We start from the raw sequence: 24240 nt of genomic DNA on the forward strand, positions 1-24240 counted from the left end.
GTAAACAGCTAGTTGTAAACGATACTTAATTGCTACAGAATGCACTTAGGGTTCTAAGAGCAGGAACTACGGCCCTGAAACATTAGCCAGGATGTTGCGCATACACCCAGAGGCCCTGGGGTTTTCAACCCTCTGTCCAAAAGCAGTAGCCTGGTCTCTGCCGTTATACTACCGTAGATCCTGCAAAAGAAATAGCAACATACAGAAGCAGGCTGCAATTAGAGCATGGTAGATTTGGACTAGGATGCCACTTTACCTCTTATGGTGTGTGAAACATCTCACTAGCTAGCTAGTCACCAAACACAACTGTAGTAATGGTAACAAAGTCAGGCAAGTACGGCAATAGCTACAATAGTAAATAATTAAACAACTCAGTGACATGCCCTTAGTCTCCTCTTGGCTCATCGATTTGAACAAGGCCACGATTAAGACGTGCCCATTTAGGTAGTGCGTAGCAGTGCTTCTTTCTTTTCCAGAGCCATGTCCGTGCTTTAGCTGCAGTCACACCTTCTCAAGAGCGCTGAAAACAGGACTACGCCCCTCTGCCCTGACTGACCTGGCCAGGACTACGCCCCTCTACCTTGACTGACCTGGCCAGGACTACGCCCCTCTGCCCTGACTGACCTGGCCAGGACTACGCCCCTCTGCCTTGACTGACCTGGCCAGGACTACGCCCCTCTGCCCTGACTGACCTGGCCAGGACTACGCCCCTCTGCCCTGACTGACCTGGCCAGGACTACGCCCCTCTGCCCTGACTGACCTGGCCAGGACTACGCCCCTCTGCCCTGACTGACCTGGCCAGGACTACGCCCCTCTGCCCTGACTGATCTGGCCAGGACTACGCCCCTCTGCCCTGACTGATCTGGCCAGGACTAAGGGGATTATAAGCACCGATGCAGGCTAAGGCACTGAGAGGGCCTGGCCAAAGCAGCACCAAAGAACAGAAATGGCTGTAACAGCAATACGGAATGGAGCACAGTAGTGCGCCTGGCAATACTGCCACTGTGGAAATGGGGATATGGACTTTGCTTAGAAACAACACCCAAGTAATGTACATAGCTGAGTGCTACATTAGAAGCCTTTTTTTCAACAAGATCAGCAAAAGACTGTCAGATAACTCGTTTGATTATTGCCTTTGAGAGACAGACAAAATAATCTAAAAATGTTTTAAGCAAATTTGCTCATTGTCCACATGTGTTTAAGTACCCTGTACTGTTGTCCTAAAAAAGCATGCTGACCCACCCTATAATCCCCCAACAATCCTCATGCTTAAAGAAACAAAGCACTCTTACATCAAATTAAAATCACTGATTGACTTTGAAACAGATACAGGTTGTTAAAGCCTGGCAATTTTTTTTGAAGCAATTCCAGCTTCAAGCAGAAACCAACGTGGTTTTTGTTCTTTTTTGTCAAATGTATAATTAGTTTCTGGAAGGTGCAGATTGCTACTGGCCTGATTTAACAATGACTTGTCTAGAAACATCACCTCTATTGTTAGAAGCAGAAGGAAGAGATATTCAATGACTGAGCTTGTGTACTTCCTATTCATATTCATGTTTGGTCTCATGAGAAAGAGTAAAATCATGAATGTTTTGATAACCATATCATAGTGCTCAGCCCTGCTTCTAACAGCAAAAGGGAACCATAATGCATGAATTGGCAGTTTCACATAAGACAGTTCTGCCTCTCCTACACCTCCACCCTTCCTTAGCTTTCCCAATCGGCACAGCTATGCCCACCTTAAAAATGTGGGCCTTCCTTTCCTTGGAAGTATTTTGACAAACAGTCACAGGGAGTCAAGGGTGTGGACATTTGGGAGTTGATAACTGCGCTGAGGAATCTGGCCTGGTGTTTCATGGTATTTGGTGTGCGCACATTCTGACGTTTTTGTCTTACAGCATATCTGGCATTAAAATGCAGGCATTCTTTTACTTGAAGGCTTTTCAACACATATACTCACAGGGAGTCATGGGTGTGGACATTTGGGGGTTGATATTTGCTGTGGCCATCTTAGGAACCTGGACGTTGCATCTGGTTTGCAGAGCTAGTAGTCTTTTGTCTTGCAGCTCATCTGATATTTTTTACATTTTCAGTCCTGATTTTTGGAAGATTCAGCTTTTAACTCTGATTCCAGCTTTGGAATAATGAATGACTTGTTGGATAAGTGAGGGGTTTTAACAGTTGATGTACTTATGTTCAGTTTTGTGTGCCGAATGCTAAACGAGGGTGTTAAAACTGCTGGATTTGGAAATTACATTACATTACATTACATTATTGGCATTTGGCAGACGCTCTTATCCAGAGCGACATACAACAAAGTGCATACCCATAACCAGGGATAAGTTCGCTGAAAGACCCTAGAGGGAAGTACAATTTCAACTGCTACCTGTACAACAAAGATAAGGACATGGGCCTTTTTTTTTTTTTTTTTTTTACAAACAAACAAACAAACAGAGCAAAAGTGACCGAAGTTAACTATCCAAACACTGCTTACCTAGCCAACTAAAAATACCGATACACAAAGCAAGTCACAGAGACAACAATTAAGGTTCACAGGGAGGTAGGGAGGGATGGGGAGAGGTGCTGCTTGAAGAGGTGTGTCTTCAGCTTGCGCTTGAAGGTGGGGAGAGATTCTATAGTTCTGACCTCAACGGGGAGTTCGTTCCACCACCGTGGAGCCAGAACAGACAGTAGTCGTGAGCGTGAGGTGGAGGTTCTGAGAGGGGGAGGTGCCAAGCGGCCTGTGGAGGCTCAACGAAGCGGTCTGGCAGGGGTGTAGGGTCTGATGATTTTTTGCAGATAAGCTGGGGAAGACCCTTTAACTGCTTGGAAGGCTAGCACCAATGTTTTGAATTTGATGCGAGCAATGACAGGCAGCTAGTGGAGGGAAGTAAGCAGGGGGGTGACGTGTGAGTATTTGGGAAGGTTGAAGACCAGACGAGCTGCTGCATTCTGGATGAGTTGGAAGGGTCTGATGGCGGACGCTGGGAGGCCAGCCAAGAGGGAATTGCAGTAGTCCAGGCGGGACAGAACCATCGCTTGGACCAGGAGCTGGGTCGAGTAGGGGGTGAGAAAGGGGCGGATTCTCCGTATGTTGTATAGGAAGAACCTGCAAGACCGGGTCACCGCCGCAATGTTCTCGGAAAGGGACAGTCTGCTGTCCATCACCACGCCGAGGTTCCTTGCACTGGGTGACGGCGTGAGTGTGGTATCCCCGAGGGAAATGGAGAGATCCAGATGGGGAGAGGTATTAGCAGGGATGAATATCATTTCAGTTTTACCTGGGTTGAGCTTTAGATGGTGGTTGTCCATCCAGCTCTGGATGTCCCTCAGGCAAGCAGAGATACGGGCTGAAACCTGCGTATCAGACGGCGGGAATGAGACGAAGAGTTGGGTATCGTCCGCGTAGCAGTGGTAGGATAGCCCATGTGCAGTGATCACAGGGCCAAGGGAGCGAGTGTAAAGAGAAAAAAGAAGCGGGCCAAGGACTGAGCCCTGGGGAACTCCTGTGGCGAGGGGCCGAGGTGTCGATACCGAACCAGCCCAGGCAACCTGGAAGGAGCGACCAGAGAGGTAGGACTCAATCCAGTCCAGGGCTGTGCCACAGATGCCCGTTGCTGACAGGGCAGACAGGAGGATGGAGTGATCCACAGTGTCGAAGGCAGCAGAGAGATCTAGAAGAATGAAGACAGAGGAGAGGGAGGCTGCTCGTGCGGCATGGAGTGACTCACTGACGAAGAGGAGCGCAGTCTCTGTCGAGTGGCCCGATCCGAAGCCAGACTGATGGGGGTCTAGCAGGTTGTTGTTAGAAAAGAAGGAAGAAAGTTGAGTAGAAGCGGCTCGTTCTATAGTTTTAGAAAGGAAAGGAAGAAGAGATACCGGGCGGTAGTTCTGGATGATGGAGGGATCCAGGGTAGGCTTTTTTAGCAGCGGAGTGATATGGGCCCTCTTGGAGGATGCCGGAAAACAGCCGGAAGACAGGGAGGAGTTGACAAGGGAGGTGACAAATGGGAGAATGTCAGGTGTGATAGTTTGGAGAAGAGAAGAGGGGATAGGGTCAAGGGCACAGGTTGTAGGGCGGTGGCAGAGCAGGAGTTGAGAAACATCAGAGTCTGTTAAGGGGGAGAAAGTGGAAAAGGAAGGGATGGGCCTAGAGGGGGGGAAGGGCACAGTGAGGGGGGCGGTGGTTGTAAAGGATCTGCGGATGACTGTGACCTTCTCATCGAAGAAATCAGCAAAGTCATCAGCAGCGAAGGAGGACTGAGGAGGAGGAGATGGTGCGTTGAGGAGAGAGGAGAAAATGGAAAAAAGTTTCCGGGGGTTAGAAGCAGAGTTCTGAATTTGCGTTTGATAGTATTTTGCTTTGGCGGCAGTGACATCGGAAGAGAATGCCGCCAGGAGAGACTGGTAAGTCATGAGGTCTGAAGCGTCTCTGGATTTCCCCCACTTCCTCTCCGCTGCTCGGAGGCTGTCCCTGGAGGTACGGAGGGTGTCAGATATCCAAGGACTGGGAGGGGATGTGCGAGGTGGCTTTGAGACAGGGGGACAGAGAGAGTCAAAGGCGGAGGAGAGAGATGAAAGGAGGGTGGCAGATGCAGAGTCAGCGGGGAGTTTGGAGAAGGATTCGAGAGGGGGGAGTGAGGCGGTGACGGTGCTGGCAAAGGAAGAGGGTGAGAGGGAGCGGAGGTTACGGCGGGCTGAGGAAGTGTGGGTGGGAGGAGGGGGAGGAGGATGGGGAGGAAGAGGGAGGGAGAATGAGATGAAGTGGTGATCAGATGTATGCAGAGGGGTAACCGTGAAATCGGAGCATGAGCAGTTCCTCACAAAGACAAGGTCTAGGACATTGCCCGCCTTGTGGGTTGGAGGAGAGTGTTGCAGGGAGAGGCCGAAGGAGTGGATTAGCGGTAGGAAGGCAGCAGACTGGGAGGCTTCTAGGTGGATGTTGAAGTCTCCAAGGAGAATCAGTGGGGTGCCATCCTCAGGGAAGGAGCTGAGAAGGGTGTCTAGCTCATCAAGGAAGTTTCCCAGGGGCCCTGGAGGACGGTAGATAACTGCAATGAAAAGGTTAGTAGGGTAGGATACTGCAACAGAATGGAATTCGAAAGTGGATATGGACAGGTCAGAGAGGGGGAGAACAGAGAATTTCCATGAGGGGGAAATTAAAAGACCAGTACCACCGCCACGACCGGAAGGCCGGGGAGTGTGCGAGAAGGAGAAGGAGGATGAGAGGGCAGCGGGAGTGGCGGTGTTGTTAGGTGTGATCCAGGTCTCCGTGAGGGCAAGAAATTGTAGGGACTGGAGGGAGGCATACGCAGGGATGAAGTCAGCCTTCCGAGTGGCAGACTGGCAGTTCCATAGTCCCCCTGTGACAGCAAAGTCCTCACAGGGGGTCAGCGGGGGATAGCTGAGGTTTGAGGGGTTCCGACGCCGTGGAGGCCCACGTCGCAGGGGGGGTCTTCGAGGGAGAGAGCAGACTGGGATGGGGTGAAACATGACATTACAAACTGGGACGGAGCAACGCTAGCGTCTATTTAAATGGCCTACAATTGCTCACAAGCAATACCAAATCAAAGCTAATCTACTGATAAATTCCACAGCTATTTAAGTTATTTAAGACAAATGTTCAATCACTCTACAGGTATGCAACCAGTAGAAGTGATTAACAGGTAATAGACAAACAACCTGGCTCAAGCCCTAACCCTTGCTGTTCAAATGAGCAATTTAAAAAAATCAACGTTACCGCGTCTAGAGGAAAACCCGCAGCGATACTAAACACCTGGTCAGAATGATGCACTTACTGACTAAGGACAACTTTCGCCAGTCTAATATACGCTAGCGTCGCTCTGACACGCCTATTTAAATGGCCTACAATTGCTCACAAGCAATACCAAATCAAAGCTAATCTACTGATAAATTCCACAGCTATTTAAGTTATTTAAGACAAATGTTCAATCACTCTACAGGTATGCAACCAGTAGAAGTGATTAACAGGTAATAGACAAATTAAACCGATTTCGCTCAAACTTCAATTCTCCCACAACACCTACAGATGGGATCAGTCAGCCTGTTATGTCAGGTCAAACAGATACATCTAGGGTTAAAAATGAGAGAGTATGAAGCACAGGAAAACTTAAATTGAAACTAATTGACATGACCACTTTTGAGTTTTTCTGCTATCTATTTGGCTGAGAAAAGGAATTGTAAGTTGACACAGCCAAACATGATTCACCCTGTTGAATTACTCCTTCAGGCGCTAGATAAGGACCAAATTACAGATCAACAACTGTCTTCAGATGATGCACTCTGACCATTTTGCCCGAAACCAGTGAACTCTATAAGAGAGGGAGGAGCACTTACTGCAGAATGAGTCTGTTGCAGCGGCTCGATAAGGTACACATAGTGCCCATCATCGATCATTCCACTGTCAGAAGGAGAAAGTCAGAAATGAAGGGAAAGAGAGGAAGAAACAGAGAGAAAGAGCAAGATGAGATTTTTGTTTCTTTCAGACACGTTCTACAGAAAGCACACAGCTTCCCTACAGACCAACAGCTGGGCATTCTGAGAAACCCTCATGACCGTCATAGTGTCCGAGTGAGAGTTACTGTCATCATCAACCAGTTGTAAGAGTGCTGTTTTGCATTATCAATGAAGCACTGGTGATGAATTTGGTCATCAGAGCTACACCCACTTGGTGAAGCTAATCATCACTTACAATACAGTGTTAGGTGGTAAAAAAACAAAACGAATAATGTTACGAATCATTGTTTCAGACTATTCATCCCTTATTTTTGCTTTTACTCCTAATATGTTTATTCGTTATTATTTCAGGCCATTCTCATGGCATTAAGGTGAACTTCCATGAATTTCAATGCCAGTTCCCTCCAAGATCAAAGTAGAATGTCCCATACAGGGACATCAGAATAGGCTTCAGTTGTCACTCATCAATTTAATATTACATTTATTGTCTAATATGTGCACATGATTGAGCTAACTCTGTAATTAAGAACAGACGCTGGAATGGAATGCATAAACAGGGCCTCCCTGGCCACCTATGGCCTATATACAGTGGTGTGAAAAAGAGTTTGCCCCCTTCCTGATTTCTTATTTTTTTGCATGTTTGTCACACTTAAATGTTTCAAATCAAACAAATTTAAATATTAGTCAAAGACAACACAAGTAAACACAAAATGAAGGTATTTATTATTAAGGGAGAAAAAAAAATCCAAACCTACATGGCCCTGTGTGAAAAAGTGATTGCCCCCGAAACCTAATAACTGGTTGGGCCACCCTTAGCAGCAACAACTGCAATCAAGCGTTGGAGGGTTTTCGAGCATGAACCGCCTTTTTAAGGTCATGCCACAGCATCTCAATAGGATTCAGGTCAGGACTTTGACTAGGCCACTCCAAAGTCTTCATTTTGTTTTTCTTCAGCCATTCAGAGGTGGACTTGCTGGTGTGTTTTGGATCATTGTCCTGCTGCAGAACCCAAGTTCGTTTCAGCTTGAGGTCACGAACAGATGGCTGGACATTCGCCTTCAGGACTTTTTGGTAGACAGCAGAATTCATGGTTCCATTTATCACAGCAAGTCTTCCAGGTCCTGAAGCAGCAAAACAGCCCCAGACCATCACACTACCACCACCATATTTTATGATGTTCTTTTTCTGAAATGCGGTGTTACTTTTACACCAGATGTAATGGGACACACACCTTCCAAAAAGTTCAACTTTGGTCTCGTCAGACCACAGAGTATTTTCCCAAAAGTCTTGGGGAACATCAACATGTTTTCTGGCAAAATTGAGACGAGCCTTAATGTTCTTTTTGCTCAGCAGTGGGTTTTGTCTTGGAACTCTGCCATGCAGGCCATTTTTGCCCAGTCTCTTTCTTATGGTGGAGTCATGAACACTGACCTTAACTGAGGCAAGTGAGGCCTGCAGTTATTTGGATGTTGTTGTGGGGTCTTTTGTGACCTCTTGGATGAGTCGTCACTGCGCTCTTGGGGTAATTTTGGTCGGCCGGCCACTCCTGGGAAGGTTCACCACTGTTCCATGTTTTCGCCATTTGTGGATAATGGCTCTCACTGTGGTTCGCTGGAGTCCCAAAGCTTTAGAAATGGCTTTATAACCTTTTCCAGACTGATAGATCTCAATTACTTTCTTTCTCATTTGTTCCTGAATTTCTTTAGATCTCGGCATGATGTCTAGCTTTTGAGGATCATTTGGTCTACTTCACTTTGTCAGGCAGGTCCTATTTAAGTGATTTCTTGATTGAGAACAGGTGTGGCAGTAATCAGGCCTGGGTGTGGCTAGAGAAATTGAACTCAGGTTTGATAAACCACAGTTAAGTTATGTTTTAACAGGGGGGGCAAACACTTTTTCACACCACTGTAAATGAGAACACTCCCAGCCTGTTCCACAGAAAAGGGAAGCATGCAATACAGAGGAAGTAAAATTGCTGGGGAAATTGCTAAAAGAACACCCACACACAGACAGATGGCACAATCTCATTTGACCTTCTTCAGATACTTCAGTCCTTTGCTGTTCTCAGAAGAAGGTCATTCGTGGCTGAAAAAGTGTGCGTGTCCGCTTGTGTTTGAAAGGCGGTTATTTCCTTCCTAAGCTGTTTTTGTGTTTTTCTTAAGTGGGCCATTATCCGAGATGCCCTTTTTTTTTTTTTTTTTTTTTTTTTCCTGAAAATAGGTTGTGACAATGCAAATAATAGTTGTACTTGGTGACGTTATTTAAAGATTTGAACATGTCAATCTCTGACGGCAGGTTACACAGGCGCACCTGCAGGCGTCACACACACACACACACACACACACACACACACACACTTTCTCTGTCGCTCTCTGTCTCTCTGAGAATAGCACTTACTGGAGCCCATTGCATGTGGACAGGGCCACGCGTGAGTCCTCGGCCCCTCTCACCAGTCCATGGTAGTAGCAGTGTTCTCCTCCCTGCAGACACAGAGCCAGTGTTACAAGCTGCAAGCCACGCAACAGAACAGAGAAAATATATACACTTGCTGGTATGGCAATGATGTTCATATGTGATGGAAGCACTTATCATTCTGGGTAAGAGTGTCTGCTAAAATAACAAGAACAAAGCATATTTTGTACATACTGTACTTGTGTACAAATATGCTGATTTAATAAGCATATAATAATGCTGATTTAACAGTTGGTTTGAAAGTAACACTCCATCAAAGGAAGTTAATGCACAGGTCAAACTGGCACATTGATATCATGTATCCTCAAATGATCCCTGTGAATGGACCAATGTGCAGGTCTGTCAGTAAGAGAATATCCTACTGGCAGGTGTAAATGAAACCTTTTAACAAACCGCATGAGCTATCCTATGTGGAAAAATGCAGTGCTAGTTGCACAAGCCTCTTGTATTGTGTAACACACAGGAAAGCCCTCTGTTTGACTCAGGGTGAGGGGAGGTCACTGGCTCTCACTCCTCACTCCTGCCCATGCTGCACTGCTGCTGCAGAGGAGCGCTCCTCCTCTGTCACATGACCCGTGTCCCAGGAAGCAGCTGCAGGAGCAGTGAAGCAATGCTGCGTCAGCTGCTCCCTGCCATATCCAACCCCCCGTCTCCTGATTCAGCATCTGCTGCAAGAGGCAGAGCCCAGCCCTTTCTCTCTCTTTCTCTCCCCTCTCCTTTCCTCCCTCTCTGAGTCATTCTCCCTCACTAACTCCCTCTCTCAAACTCTCACCCCCTTTTCCAAACTCTCTGTCCTTCCATGTTGTCCTCTCTCTCTTCTTTGCCTCATTCTGTTGGGCCTCTCTCTCTCTCTTTCTTACTCTCTTTCTTCTTCCTAGTTCACAGCACTCACATGCAGGATAAGAAGAGTGAGTCCGCAGTCTGTGCTCCCAGTCTAATGAATTTATTAGCTCCACAAATCAGATTTTGCCTTTTGGTCTTGAAGACACAAGGCATATACCGGACGAAACAAGATGCTCTGACAGAGTGTGCATCAGTTGTGGATTGCAGAGCTTTTCATGGCTAAATTCCAAACAAAACTGTTAATGTGATTATAATGAGTTCGTGTTGCAAATTGGAAGGGAAAGAAAGCCTCTGAATGGCACAAATGATGGAGACTAAATGGGACAGCAGCTGCCATTGGAGAATGCTGAGGATTTTGTTCTGTATAGCGTTGCTGATATACCCAGTGTCATTGCCCCGCCCTCTTTACAGTCCCGGCCAAACACTCCGCAGGCCCTCTGCAACAGGGCCCCTTCCTATTCAAAGTGCTTTACCAACCAAACAGGAACTGAGTGGCCTCCATAGCTCAAGGAAATATTACCTTTGAAAGAACCGGTTTGCCGTCTTCATAGTGGATTTCCACATAATCAGAAGACAGCAAGTCACTGTAAAAGGGAAAACAAAATGAAAACAAGCAGTTATTTTAAATGTTTGGCTTGGTAAAGAAATCTGATGTGCAGCCTGCAGTCTGATGCAGGGGTATTCTCTTAGGGAATGTTGTAGCAGAGGCTGGTGTGCCTCACTGAAACATTGATTGCAATGCACAACACCTTAGCATGGCGGCAGCGCTTCCTGCACAGCGCCCTGAACCCAGTGACCCAAGGCCCAAGACTGAGGCCCAAGTGCTCCCACCACTACCGCCTGCCTAGGACACTGACAAGTAAGGCAGGAGGCAGAGGGCTACAGGATATAAATAGAACTACTGCACTTCTGATAAAAACCACAATGAAAATGGGGACAGAGAAAAAAAGAGAGCGCAGGGGAAGGGAAGAGAGTGAACAGCTAGTAGAAGCAATCTAGAAACCTGATAAAAATAGCTAAAGCACACGTGAGGTCAGGTGAAAGAGCGGGGATTCTTCATGAATAAACATGCCTGATGTCTGATGGTAAGAGACAGTGGGGGCATAAGGACTGCCACGGGGACTCCTTTTCTCTGCTATGGCTATATGTATTTATGTACATATACATAACATTCAAATAAACCAGATATCATTTATAGATTAAATAAATGGAAACCAACAACATAATCAACAAAATTACACCTCCCTTTTCAAAAGGGCTATCATATGAGTTGTTCCGGCAGCCTCTGGGACCATCACTAACTGACTCCATGTCCCATAAGGCTCCTCCTCCAGGACCGTCACTAAATGACTCCATGTCCCATAAGGCTCCTCCTTCCCCAGGACCATCACTAAATGACTCCATGTCCCATAAGGCTCATCTGTCCCCAGGACCATCACTAAATGACTCCATGTCCCATAAGGCTCCTCCTCCAGGAACATCACGGACTGACTCATAGGTTGAAAAGTGAATCCTTCAGACAGCTCTTTCTGCTACGATTGCTAAATTTTTTATTTAACCTTGTAGACGAAAACTATTCTGGTCTGCACATTCAGACCTATCCTGGAGAAGAGAAGTATGCCTGCACATACACACACACACACACACACACATTTTGTGTGGATCTTGTGAGCAGTGTTCAGCTGGAATGCTGACCAGGGACTATATTGACTGCACAGTGGAGCTTCTTAGCAGCAGTGCCATGTCACTGCAAGCTTTCTGAGGGCCAGGTTATTTTTAGCCTAAGGGATGGACCTGGGAAGGGAGAGCGCACATGTGTGTGTGTGTGTAATGTGTCTGTGAGCATATCTGTATGTGTGTGTATATGTCTGTGTGAGTGTGTGTGTGTGTGTGTATGTCAGTGTTTGTGTCTCTGTCTAAGTGTGGGTGATGTATGTATGTGTCTGTGTGAGTGTGGGAGTGCGTGTGTGCTTGTCTGTGTGTATGTGTGTGTGGGTGTGTGTGTGTGTATGTGTCTGTGTGAGTGTCGGTGTGTGTGTATGTCAGTGTGTGTGTCTCTGTGTGTGTATATGTCTGTGTGATTGTGTGTGTGTGTGTGTGTGTGTGTATATGTCTCTGTGAGTGTGTGTGTGTGTCTGTCTGAGTGTGGGTGATGTGTATATGTGTCTGTGTGAGTGTGTGTGTGCATGTCTGTGTGTGAGTGTATGTACATATGTATGTGTGTGAGTGACTATGTGCATCCATGCATGAGCCCTGCCCATGTCTTAGTGAGTGACTCTTGTATGGTTGATATGAACCAGACAGGAAGTGAGTGCCGCATTAGGGACAGCAGGAGGCTCCTGGCTCTGGAAGCTGATTTGATAAATACAAAACCCTTCATCCGGCATGTCCTCATATCCTAAGTGCATCTTCATGCATACAAATACACAGCTTGGTGCAAAACACTGCATGGACTCTCCGATTCAACCCTAGATTAAATCAAACATAGCTGCTCTACAAGAAAATGCCATTAAATCAGACATAACTTTACAATCCTTATGCTCATAATAACTGAAAATCCAACTTGAAAATATGTAGTGTTTTAATACAATTGATAAAATATACTCAAAGAAAAGTTTTAAAAATAAATTATTCATTTGTATGAGACAGATAAATTATTTCTTCACAAACTCAGAAATAATAATTTTTTATTTTTATTGTTAGTCAAATTTAAGAACAAAATGGTGGTAGAATCTGAGTCACTATGATGGATCAGACACAACTGATCTTAATGAGATGACAGGAAAGAGACTCAAAGACAGACTGTAAGAAAAATACTGAATAATGAGATTAATAGTCATACAGACCAGACAAATCCACTCACTGACTTTACAGTACAGTGCACTCACTCTGCTAAAACTGAAATCACCATTCATCATCATTAAACAAACCATATATTTTCACAAAATATCTGAAATATGAATATTGTGAGGAATGCTTTGGCACTGATGTACGGTAAATTCTATTGTTAGCCTATTATTTGTTCTATTTTCCGAATGTTTGTATTCATTCTGAAAATCCTGTCTTGAATTACCAGTGTTCAATACCTATTATTACATAAAAAAAACTTCTGCACATCATATTGTGGTGGGAGGCAATTGTACAAAAAACAGTGAGCCTTCAATACAAAATTATGAAAGAAATTACAATGATTCTATCAATAATGTTATAGACAGTGGAACACTGACTGAGACTGAGGGCCCTATTTTCCACAGTCAGTCACATGGCACATGGGCACAGTCAATGGTGTGAGGCAGGGGGGCACTTTGTGTGTGGCAGGACAATTGAATCCTGGAGTCAGATTTCTGCTACTATTGCAAAGTTTTCTATCTAACCTTGTGGATTACAATTATTCTGGTCTTGCAAAATGTTATTTTGCAAGTGCAGAGTTGGGCTATCATTTATTTTGGAAAATTGAGTTCTAACGAATCTCATATGTAAGAGAAATCTGTTCAAATTTCCTTCTGTCACAATTTCAATAAAACATTGCCTATATGTTTTCATTTCCCATTAAACTTGCAGCTAAATAGTTTAAACACACTATCCTATAAGTGGATATACTGACAAGAGTATCTTGAAGTTTTATTAAACAAAATAAAATCAGATAAGATCAGAACAATGCCAACGATCTGTTCATAGCAGTACAATTACATGGTATGAACTGTTGTATAAACAAAATAAAGAATATATACTTTTAAATCATAACAATGCCACCAATCCCGTTTACATAAGCAAAATTCCTCCTTATGAATCGTTGCTCAAAGAAAAGGAAAGGGAAATACGATTGAGTAATTAATTCACAACAATGGCACGGCTAACTTGGACTAAACTGAAATTAGCGATTACAAGGCCTGAATGTCAGGAGATGCATTAAACTAAATCAAACACCAAAGCACAATGGCCCAATGATTGAACATGGTGTTTTCAGCAATATTGCTATTAGTGGACCACCATGCTCCAGAAGTACAGCCCAAAAAGACATATAAAAAAGACAATATCAAAAGTTCATACAAATATTAATAAATGTATTTTGAAATTAGCTATACAAACACTCAACAACTTAAAACATTACTAATATCACATACACACAAAAGGTTTAATATGACACAGATGTTAAAAAAGGATGAGTCTAAAAGGAAGTCAGGATAGGCAATAAAATATAAATAATTAACAATAATTAACAACAATTATTTAAACTAACCAGGATTTAAGGTAGAAATGTTAACATCCCTTTATCAGTCAATTAAAAAGAGCTTGCTTGCACCAACTTAAAAAAAAACAAATATACAAGCACCTGCTTGTTAATGCAACCTGCCTGCTCCTCCAAACAGCAAATCTTGCTGCTGCAACATGCCATGCAGACATGGTGATGAGGTTGTGTTGTCGTTCAACCAAACATTTGAATGGGCATGACCCATGATGAAAGAAACTTTGACCATGGTTGGTGCCAGACTTGTTGGTTCAGGCACCTCCAAAATAACTGCCCTCTTGGGATTTTCATACTAATATCCATATCCCTGTTTTCCATTGCAGTGGTAGACTATGGAAATTGGCAATACGCACACAGATCTTTAAAGGGAATGAAAAGAGGTGGCTAGAAATGAATTCACCTTCAACACCCCCACTGAAAATATATTCAGCATAATCCAGCCCATTTACCACCAGTGCTGCTCGCAATGAGCTTTGTGCATCTTTCCCCCACTGCTCATAAGATCCACACGAAATGTGTGTGTGTGTGTGTGTGTGTGTGTGAGTGTGTGTGTGTGTGTGTGAGTGTGTGTGTGTGAGTGTGTGTGTGTGTGAGTGTGTGTGTGTGTGTGTGTGTGAGTGTGTGAGTGTGTGTGTGTGTGTGTGTGTGTGTGAGTGAGTGTGTGTGTGTGTGTGTTTGTGTGTGTGTGTGTGTGTGTGTGAGTGTGTGTGTGTGTGTGTGTGTGAGTGTGTGTGTGTGTGAGTGAGTGTGTGTGTGTGTGTGTGTGTGTGTGTGTGTGAGAGTGAGTGTGTGTGTGTGCACAGGCATACTTCTCTTCTCCAGGATAGGTCTGAAAGTGCAGACCAGAAATAATTTCATCCACAAGGTTAGATAGAAAACTTTGCAATAGTAGCAGAAAGCTGTCTCCAGGATTACATTTTCCCGCCTCTTGCCTGAAAAATAGCAACATTCAGTAAGCACACTCAGTGCACCCCTGGGTCACACCATAGAAGCACCCATGTGCCATGCGATTGATTGTGGAAAATAGTCTCTATGGTACTCAGTGTTACACTGTCTATTCACAACATTATGAATAGAATCAGTGTCATTTCTTTCATAATTTTGTATTGAAGGCTCACTGTTTTTTTAAATGAGTGCTTCCAGTATGGTAATTTGCCTTGTTACAAAGTAGGCATCATCTCAGGCTGGTTCCACAAAAATGACAGTGACTTCAGTCCACTCCAGTGGCTTTTACAGTCATCAGATCTCAATCCGATAGAGCACCTTTGGGATGAGGTGAAAAATCTGTCGGAACTGTGTGATGCTTCTCCAGTCAGCATGGACTAACATCCCTAAGGAATGTTTCCAGCACCTTGTTGAATCCACCCCACAAATAATTCAGGCTGTTCTGGAGGCAAAAGCGGTGTCACGTTTCATGTTTGTCACGTCATGTTTCATGTTTAGTCATTGTCTTAGTTATGTTATTGTCATATCACGTATTATGTTAGTCTAGTCTCACCATGTTGTTATGCTTTATTTCTTGTTACATTTAATTCTCATGTCATATAATGTTTCATGTTTAGTTGTTGTTATCATTTTATTGTTAGTCTTGTCATGTCACATTATGTAGTTTATTCATGTCACAGTTGTGAACTTATGTCATGATTTATGTTTGTTTCATGTTATGTGGTTCTGTTCATTGTTTAGCATACATTTTTTTGTGTCTTTCTGCAAACCTTGCATTCCTGCTTTCTCTCTCTCCCTTTCTGTCACTCACACTTCCCTAAATTGTTTCAATTCCCCTTGTCTTCTAATTAATATATTAACTTTAGATCAGGATTGGGTAATACTAACATTCTAGCCATGTGTTCATGTTACCTTACATTTCTTGTGCATGTCATTTACTAATTTACTAACGCTAGGGCAGGATAGGTTTATTACTAAAGATGACTAATTACCTCGTTAACTTGTCAATCCTTCACACCTGATTTCCATTCTCATGCTGCTCTCAATCTAATTGTCTGCACCTGTCTACAACTGCATATAAAGCTCAGTTCCATGGCATGTCTTTGCAAAATTGTTGCCCCCCTGTTTGTCAGTGCACCCCTTTAGTGGGGTTGTCAAGCCATTTGTCTACCTGTTATGATCCAAGCCTGTTTATTGTCCAAAGATTATTGACTTTGGTTTTGTTGACCATTGCCTGCCTGTACCATGACTTTGCCTGCACCATGACTTTGCCTGCTGTCTTTGTGCTTTTGCCCCGCGGAGCAGATTTCGGTCTCGACTCTTGCGCCGTCATCGACCCTGAGCCTGCCTACCGCCCGCCTGTACTTCTGCCCCGCTGACAGCTTTCCTGGCTACCGGACTTCTTGCATGGGGTACCGATTACGAGACTGTCTTCTCCCTCGGTACTGCACTTTGGTTTTGGCTGGATTTTAAGTGTACGAACATTGCTTGTTTTTTGACTACACTCCCTGACGGGACTTATCGGGTCCCATCTGCTACTAGATAGACGTACCTAATGAAGTGGCCCCTGAGTGTATACATCATGCTACAGTCATGATTGATTCAGTTGAAATGGTCTAAATCGTAGGATCAGCACAAACATGTCCCCATCGTCCCAGAACGGAGCAGAGCAACTGTGTCCATTGATACAGAGCCATATAAATAGCCTAACTGCTAGTGTCAGCACAAACGCATGTTTGCAAACATGTGCCAGCTCATACTGACAGGCATAAATGCATGCATGCACTCTCACATGGGGTGCTCGACCTGCAATCACTACAATGATGTAAAGCAGTTGTCTGCTTCTGACACCTAAGCAATCTCAGAGTAAAGGCCTGAGAAGCAATTAAGGCACTTTAATGCGTGTAAATGTTCATTAGTGCCAGCAGCATTGACTGAAAGCCTTTATCAGTGGACAGAGATGGACAGCGTTGGCATGTAGACCGCTTACACAGCTGAGAAACGTATCATGCCCTGTATGTGTGCTCTGTGTATGTGTGTGTGTGTTTGTGTGTGTGTGCATGTGCCTGCATGTCAATGCATGTGTGTGTGTGTGTGTGTGTGTGTGTGCATACACTGTGTATGCATGTGTATGTGTGTGCATACACTGTGTATACATGTGTGTGTGTGCATGTTTGTGTGCACGTGTGCGTGTGTGTGTGTGCATGTGCCGTACATGCGGATGTGGATCCTCAGATAAATACCCAGATATTAAGATGGTATTTAGGTACTGCTCTACAGGATCCCCTGTTGATTACACAATGTATCTCCTGCTGCGTCTGTGCTTAAACTGCCCTGTGACCCACGTCAGTGTCACAGCTACAGCTTAGACCCCGGAATCCTCACAGGAGGCCACACCTTGTTCTTATCTCTCTCCAGGTACTGTATACAAAACTGTAAGCTCTGGCAATGCACCAAATCACCACAGAACATTTTGCACCCTGATTTTACTGTAGGAGTAAGGCAAAGGCAAGGCAAACCCCTTCCAGAAGAGAAAACCACTTATAAATCCCTTTTTACTGTAACGTCCGGAATGCACCACTGTCCGTCATTATTTACTTTAATAGCTTCTGAATGGGTTTTCGGTCCTCCCAACATCTTCAATTGTGCAACCTCTGCAGGATTTGGTATTCATCCCAAGAGACAATGGCCATGCAAACTATATACCTTGCAGAAAAAAGACACAAGAACTATGCCAGTATTCAGGCACTGGATAATGGGTCTGGATGGAAGCAGCAAATCTTTAAGTGACATGTATTTGTTCTTGCTCAGGGCACCTTGCACAGATACACAATTATTCTGCATACATAATTTTTACATCAGTATATCAGTACATCAGCAGTGGGATTATCTGTGGGAAATAAACCCACAACTCTTAGGCTAGAAGCCCAAGCACTTAACACTATGCGACAGTGTTATTGCAGTGGCCTTCTATAGTGTGTGCAGCACAGCGCTTGGTTATCTGATGCAGCACTTCAAAAATTGACATGTAGAAATGTCAATCAGTTTAACATTATTCCCATCAACATACACTTGGGTATTACATTTCATATTGAACAATTTGCCATTGGCAGGCGCAGAAACAGCACTTACTTGTTTAATGCCAAATCCAGAGTGAATCTTGAACCAAAAGCTTCTAGCTGAAAACTGGTTTGGGCAAGATGCACCACCTAAAACAGATAAGAGGCAATCACCAGTATAAGTTCAGGCTGGGTTATTCTGTTCCTGGAAAAGTTGTGTGTGTGTGTTCAGTTGTTTCCAAAACTAGCTCAATCGTAGATTAGATCAGAGTAAAATAACTAACATGAACACAAGAGCACTTGTCATTCATGAGCTTATCAGGAAATGTCGAAACGTTATCTACAAACAGACAGCCGTCCCTGCCCACCCTGGATATGGGTTCTGAACAACATACAATTCTCCTCAATAAACTTATTTTCGAGGACTATTGTACTTGTTTGATTTTGAATAATCGTTCATTCATGCTATAGGTTTATTAAACTGATTAGCTACTATTTTTTAAACTACAGCCAGCAGAAAATAAAAAATGGAATTCATATGATATAATATTTTTCTAATATTTTAATCATACATGCATTAAAGAGGAGCAGGTAAAAATGTAATCTAATATACTGGCCATCACCTTAATAATGTATCAAACTCATTTCTAATGTGCCATATACAATCAGTGAGTACTTTATAAGGTATTTATTAGACTTTTCTGCTGCTGTAACCTATTCACTTAGAGGTTTGACATGTTTGACATGTTTGACATGTGTGTTCAGAGATGCTCTTCTGCATACCACTGTTGTAATGTGTGCTTATTTGCATTGCTGTCTTAGATGTTTTTTGTTTTTTTTGCAGCATTCTCTGCAAACTCTAGAGACTGTTGTGTATAACACAGTGCAACTACAACAAAATTCAAAACCTTCAGTCTTACTATTCTGATTGTGACTTCAGTCATATATAATACAACATATCTTTCACCATTAAACAGTATTCTGCAATTACACACACCACAATTCACTTAAATAAGAAGAGGAGTTGTTACGGTATATCTCAGTTATGTCATCATTTTGCATTGTCTTTTGCATAATGATATACAGGTCACACCAACAGAGAACAACGAAAATGATTTTCAATGGATATCCCCTCTAATAAATTGTATCGTTATAAAGTATTTCCATTACGTGTGAAAACGACTGCTTTTCATCTGCAATAGAGCACAAACTGCACCCTACAGAACCACTGCAGTACTTTTTTACTGTCCCAGTCTCCCACTAAAATGTTTGCTTTTGCTAGTTTCAGCACTCATTATGAATGAGGAAAGAAAATACAGTATACTACATATACAGTCCTGTAAACACATGACATGTTAGCCAAAGTGGCCAAAGTGGCCAACATAGAATACTTGAATATTAGCCACTTTACTGAGGCGATTTGCATACATTTCTATCTGCATTAGGTCAAGATAAAGGTGGATTAGAAGTAGAGTATTACACCGTTGTAGGGAATTCCATTCCTGGAGGGCTCAGGGGCATTCAGGTTCTTGTTCCACTTATTATCTTGATTCAGTGAGGTACTTATCTGTATACTCTAATAGCATTTCAGCTGTAGCAGACTGAAACAGTATCAGACTCAGAACTATTGCTAAAATGTCTGACCCTGTCAGTGATTTGGTTAATTAAAAAATTAAATGTAGAACTTGGGCCTGAAATCCAGAAGGAGACCCAGCCCTTCTTTACCAACCCTGGAATAACACCAATGCTCCACCAGGATTCAAACCTAAAACCAAAATGGTAACAAGTCTAATGGTGCAACACTGCAGTCAACTGTCTCTGGAGCTACACAGCTAGTTCACTCACCCCACCCCCATTGCCAGCACACACAGATAAACACGTATAGGTCCTTGTCCCAAGATGAAAATTTACAGGAGACATCACTGTAATAACTAAATTAGTATTAATTATTACAATTATTTCCTTCTCATGAAGTGAGCTTCCAAACTATATGCAAACGATGAAATGCCTTCGGAGGAAATGAACCAATATATCTACTGGGGGGTGAAGCAGAGGTGAAAGCTGTTGTGGCAAGTGGGAAGAGACAATGTGTGTCCATCCAGTCACAGAACTCCCACAGCAAGGCACAAACCTACAGCACAATGCACCATTCTCACAAGGAGGAGAGAGGAACAGTGAATGGAGAGCAAGAGCTACACTGGGCTTACTTCACAGCCCAGTCCCCCTCCCCTAGCTTCCCACGGTCTTCCAGTGTACCAGCACAGGCGCCTACCACTGCAGACTGAAACTGTTGCATGCACGGGGAGTAACGCCATTGACTCACCTGGTTTCCAGTGAGCTGGTTCCGTGTCCGAGTGTCCAGGTCATGGTATGTGCTCTCAGAGTCCTCATTAACGTAGTAGATAAGCCTAGAGGGGTAAGTAATCTCATGCTCGTTCGTTCGGCGTGTTACATTGCCGCTGTCCGGTGCTGAAGCTGTATCCACCTCAAGAGCCGCCGATACTGCGTCTCTAACAGCTTCATTCTCTACTGCCGTGTACACTGCAGGAAATATAGAATGGCAACACCGAAATATTAAATGCTACATTTGGCTCACATGAAAATACCCGAAATTGAATATAACAAACCCATAAACCCATGTTTGTTACAACGTTTGTTACCGCACAATACGCATACATTGCGCATACCAATCCACAAAATGTTAGAACATATTTTTTAGGTAGACCAGGAATGGTATATTATGTTAAGTACACATATTGAACAAACATATTTATGTGTACTTATAATGAATGATCAATTATCTCACATGGGCCCTTCCGCATAGCCTACAAGAAGCGAGTGACATTACTGAGAACAAACTGCTCTTAACTTAGCAAGGAAAAACAAACCTACCCTTATTTGATACGTGACACACTATACGCATTGTTTTTATAGTGCTTATTTTTGTACATCTTTATGCATATTTATCAGGGCAGTTTTTAATTAAATTGAAAAGACGTCCCATGAATTATTCACCGTACATAGGACATGTTCTCCGTACCACCCGTTTTATCCAGACAGTTCCTCCTGTTCGCCAGAAATGTAGCCCAATTAGCCCGCGTCCAAAACTACAAGCTAAATTATATCGATACGCTTTGACCTCCTAGTGATCGACCGACATTTTGAAACTAAACATTACTAGCAAAAAGCCTCGCCACTGTCCAACTTAATAGAATTAGTCACAAGAACAAAGATGCTTAAGAGATCGGTTGAGGTACCTCTGCATTAAAAATAACCAAGTGAAGACAAAATCTTCTTCTCAAAATACAGTGATTAAACACACAGATGAATACACTAAGACATCTCGCAATTCCTGGATAAAATACATTAGCCCAGTGTACGGGTGAACTTAACGATTTTGATCACGTTACCAAATAGAACGATTTAATATTATACAAACCATTTGACGCTAAACCGAATGGATTGAGCCAGGACAGAAGGATGCTCGCAAGCAGATTTGGAAGAAATATCAGATGCATGATTCATATTTGAAGGTTGTAAAAAGCTTGATATTAGCACGTTAGCGCAGTGTGGAGGCCCATTGTTGAGGGAGAGGTGCTGTTGATATGAAATTCTTCATGAATAGAGCGGACTCCTGCAGCAGCGGGCGGGGGACGGATAGAAGGCGGAGCCCCGCCATATGAGATGAACGAGTCAGCTGCAAATGTCTGATGCTACAGCTCCGCATGTGCTGTGTGCCGTCCTTGCTTTGCAATATTACCCACAACCCCCTGTCATTGCAGCCCCCTCCCTATCTGCAGCCTATCTCTACAGCTCGAGTCATGCAATATTGGAATATGCTTTCTTAGGAAGGGGGATTGCTCTGTATCCTTCATGTTCCCTTACATTCTGCTTGTAGTACAGTATGCCACAAAAATAACTTTAATATGTGTAATATACAACATAAATGTTCTTCAGCAATATGCCTATGCAGATCACTGCATCATCTAAGGGTGCCTCAACACAAATGGAGGGGATTTGGACAGTGAAAGTGTGTGGAGGGTAATGTTGAGAATAATACACCACACCTGACAAAAATAATATCTTGAAATATGTTGACAGTTCTTCTGTGAATGACATGAACAAATAATATCAATATTGGTCAGGGGTGGCACATGGGGCAAAGCAGAAAATTCTACCAGAAATAAATACAACATTGAAAATTGGCATTGTATCTAATAACTGTTTCATGGATAGGACAACACATTCATTAGGTGTGGCCAATCATATTCTTTGTGCCATGCCACTTAGATATTGGCTGTATCCTTGCTTCCATATTTTTTCACATGTATACATAATGATACATATGATAAGTGTGCCATATACTGTGGGTAGACAGGGTGTACACAATGACTGGTCAATTGCCGCCGGCATGCCTGCCAAGGCTGACAGGGTACAAGCATTTGCACAAACTTTCATTATCACTGCAAATGTCAGAAAAGCTTAGCGTGTATTTTTGCTCACTCAAAGGCCATTGGCCTCGAAATAGCCTGTCAGTGACATTAATATCTGCCCAAACATCCACTATAGCTGGTTGAAGCCAAATCCAGCTGCTAGCCAATCAGTTCAAATGTTATTCTCCATCCAAGCTATGTTATTGTATCAGTGACAGAGGCCTTCTTTAGTGAAGAGTGTTGGTCCTACAGCATGTGGCATTCATGATTTCCAGCCAGTGGCTCCTTTACACTTTGTCATTTGATCAACTCACAGAGCCGAGGTCCCACAACATGTTTAGAGAATGCTCTGATGAGCACTGCAAGGCTATTGGCCAATGGCTGGAGTTTCTGTAAAGCAATCAGTCCGAGGCCAAATATGTAGGGGTATCGAACTGAACTGTACGGAGAGCCTTAGTCTAATCAACTGTACATTGCTTTGGATAAGAGCATCTGCCAAATGCCAATAATGTAATATAATGTAACTGCCAGGGCATTCACTTCATATTCCCTTTCAATACACAAGTTTTGACTCAAGAGAGCGGCTATGCTCTCAGTGCAGCAGTGTAGTATGATGGTTAGCAAACTAAGCTTGCAATTCAAAGGTGTCTTGATTCAGTAGAATATGAAAATGTAAATTTTAATGTTTCACTTTTGCCTCACCAGCAGGGACTGCTTGCACATGCGTTTCAGCTTAGTCTGGCTCCGAAGGAAAGTGGCCACACCAGATCCCTAACCAAGCACTCAGGCCACCTTTATCGTTTATGAGACCAGAGATGTGACAGGTGTCCTAGATGCTTGACGAGTAGCCCTTTGCAGGTGAGACCACAAGGAAAACAACAGAGAGGGTAGGAAAACTGATATGGTCCCTAAAGGTGTGTAAGGAGTATATCAGTGCGTGGGTTTCCTTCTTTTCACTAAGGCCTGGTGCAGACCCAGCGACGCACAGGGACTGACAGGAACTGTTAAAATAGTTTATAAAATCACAACACCAAAGGGTGGTGACTAATTAACGTGAATAAAACTAATTAAAGCAGCCCATACAGACAACCTCAGGGCTATCCACTGAAGAGAAGTACCTGATCAGACAAGTTTCTCTCAGGAGCTTATAAACACAGACTTAGGCCTTGCGCTGAAAAGTCTTACTAGGAGCCAGCGTAAGTATCAACAGCTCTCAAGTGCCACATTAATTTGCCAGTCAACCCTTTGACTCTGGCTGAGTTATTTTGTTTCAATTTACTGAACATATATGCTGGCTTAAAAAGGTTAACTAAAAGCTAGCTAGTTGGCATATACCATAGCTTTCTTACTAGTTCCATTTAAAAATCAGGGCAGCACATTTAAATTTAAGCTCTAAAGACCAATGTTTCTAATCAGTCCACCTCACAGCTGACTTCATAGCCAGTGATGCTAACTTCATTGATGACCTTTTCTCTCCATAGATTTGCTTTATTCAAACATTCATTAAAAAATAACAATCTTATTATATCATTGCATTTTTCTCAATAAAGCAGCACAAGAAACTGTGGTCTGAACTGATGTGAACTCACAGTGGTTATTATTCAAGACTTCTGTATAAAGGTGCACAAGGATTGTGCTTCCTGATGAAGCTGGGAACACAGGAAATTGTGATCAAATGTTTTGTGATCCCATTCTACATGGTTAACAGTGCTCTGCCTCTGTCCTTAACAAAGAAACTCCTGGGTAATAACCACTTTAAATG

The 24240-nt window shown here is 43.4% G+C and overlaps 1 protein-coding gene across 3 annotated transcripts in view; it reads right to left on the reverse strand.

Moving 5' to 3' along the window:
- LOC133124678 (disintegrin and metalloproteinase domain-containing protein 23-like) overlaps positions 1–21737 on the reverse strand; it is a 42627-nt gene extending 20890 nt beyond the window's left edge. For all 3 annotated transcript variants that reach the window (XR_009708339.1, XM_061236087.1, XM_061236088.1), the window contains exons 1-6: positions 21485–21737; positions 20369–20586; positions 18119–18195; positions 10313–10376; positions 8875–8957; positions 6358–6421 (exon numbers count right to left, since the gene is read on the reverse strand). Coding sequence is in view for 2 of the 3 variants with exons in the window: in XM_061236087.1 (XP_061092071.1) it covers positions 6358–6421; positions 8875–8957; positions 10313–10376; positions 18119–18195; positions 20369–20586; positions 21485–21563 (585 nt within the window). In the remaining variant the exon portion in view is untranslated. The remainder of the gene's footprint in view (positions 1–6357; positions 6422–8874; positions 8958–10312; positions 10377–18118; positions 18196–20368; positions 20587–21484) is intronic.
- Positions 21738–24240: the final 2503 nt, after the last annotated feature.

Source organism: Conger conger, chromosome 3, assembly GCF_963514075.1.
Source record: "Conger conger chromosome 3, fConCon1.1, whole genome shotgun sequence".
In the NCBI taxonomy this organism is placed as follows: Eukaryota; Metazoa; Chordata; class Actinopteri; order Anguilliformes; family Congridae; genus Conger; species Conger conger.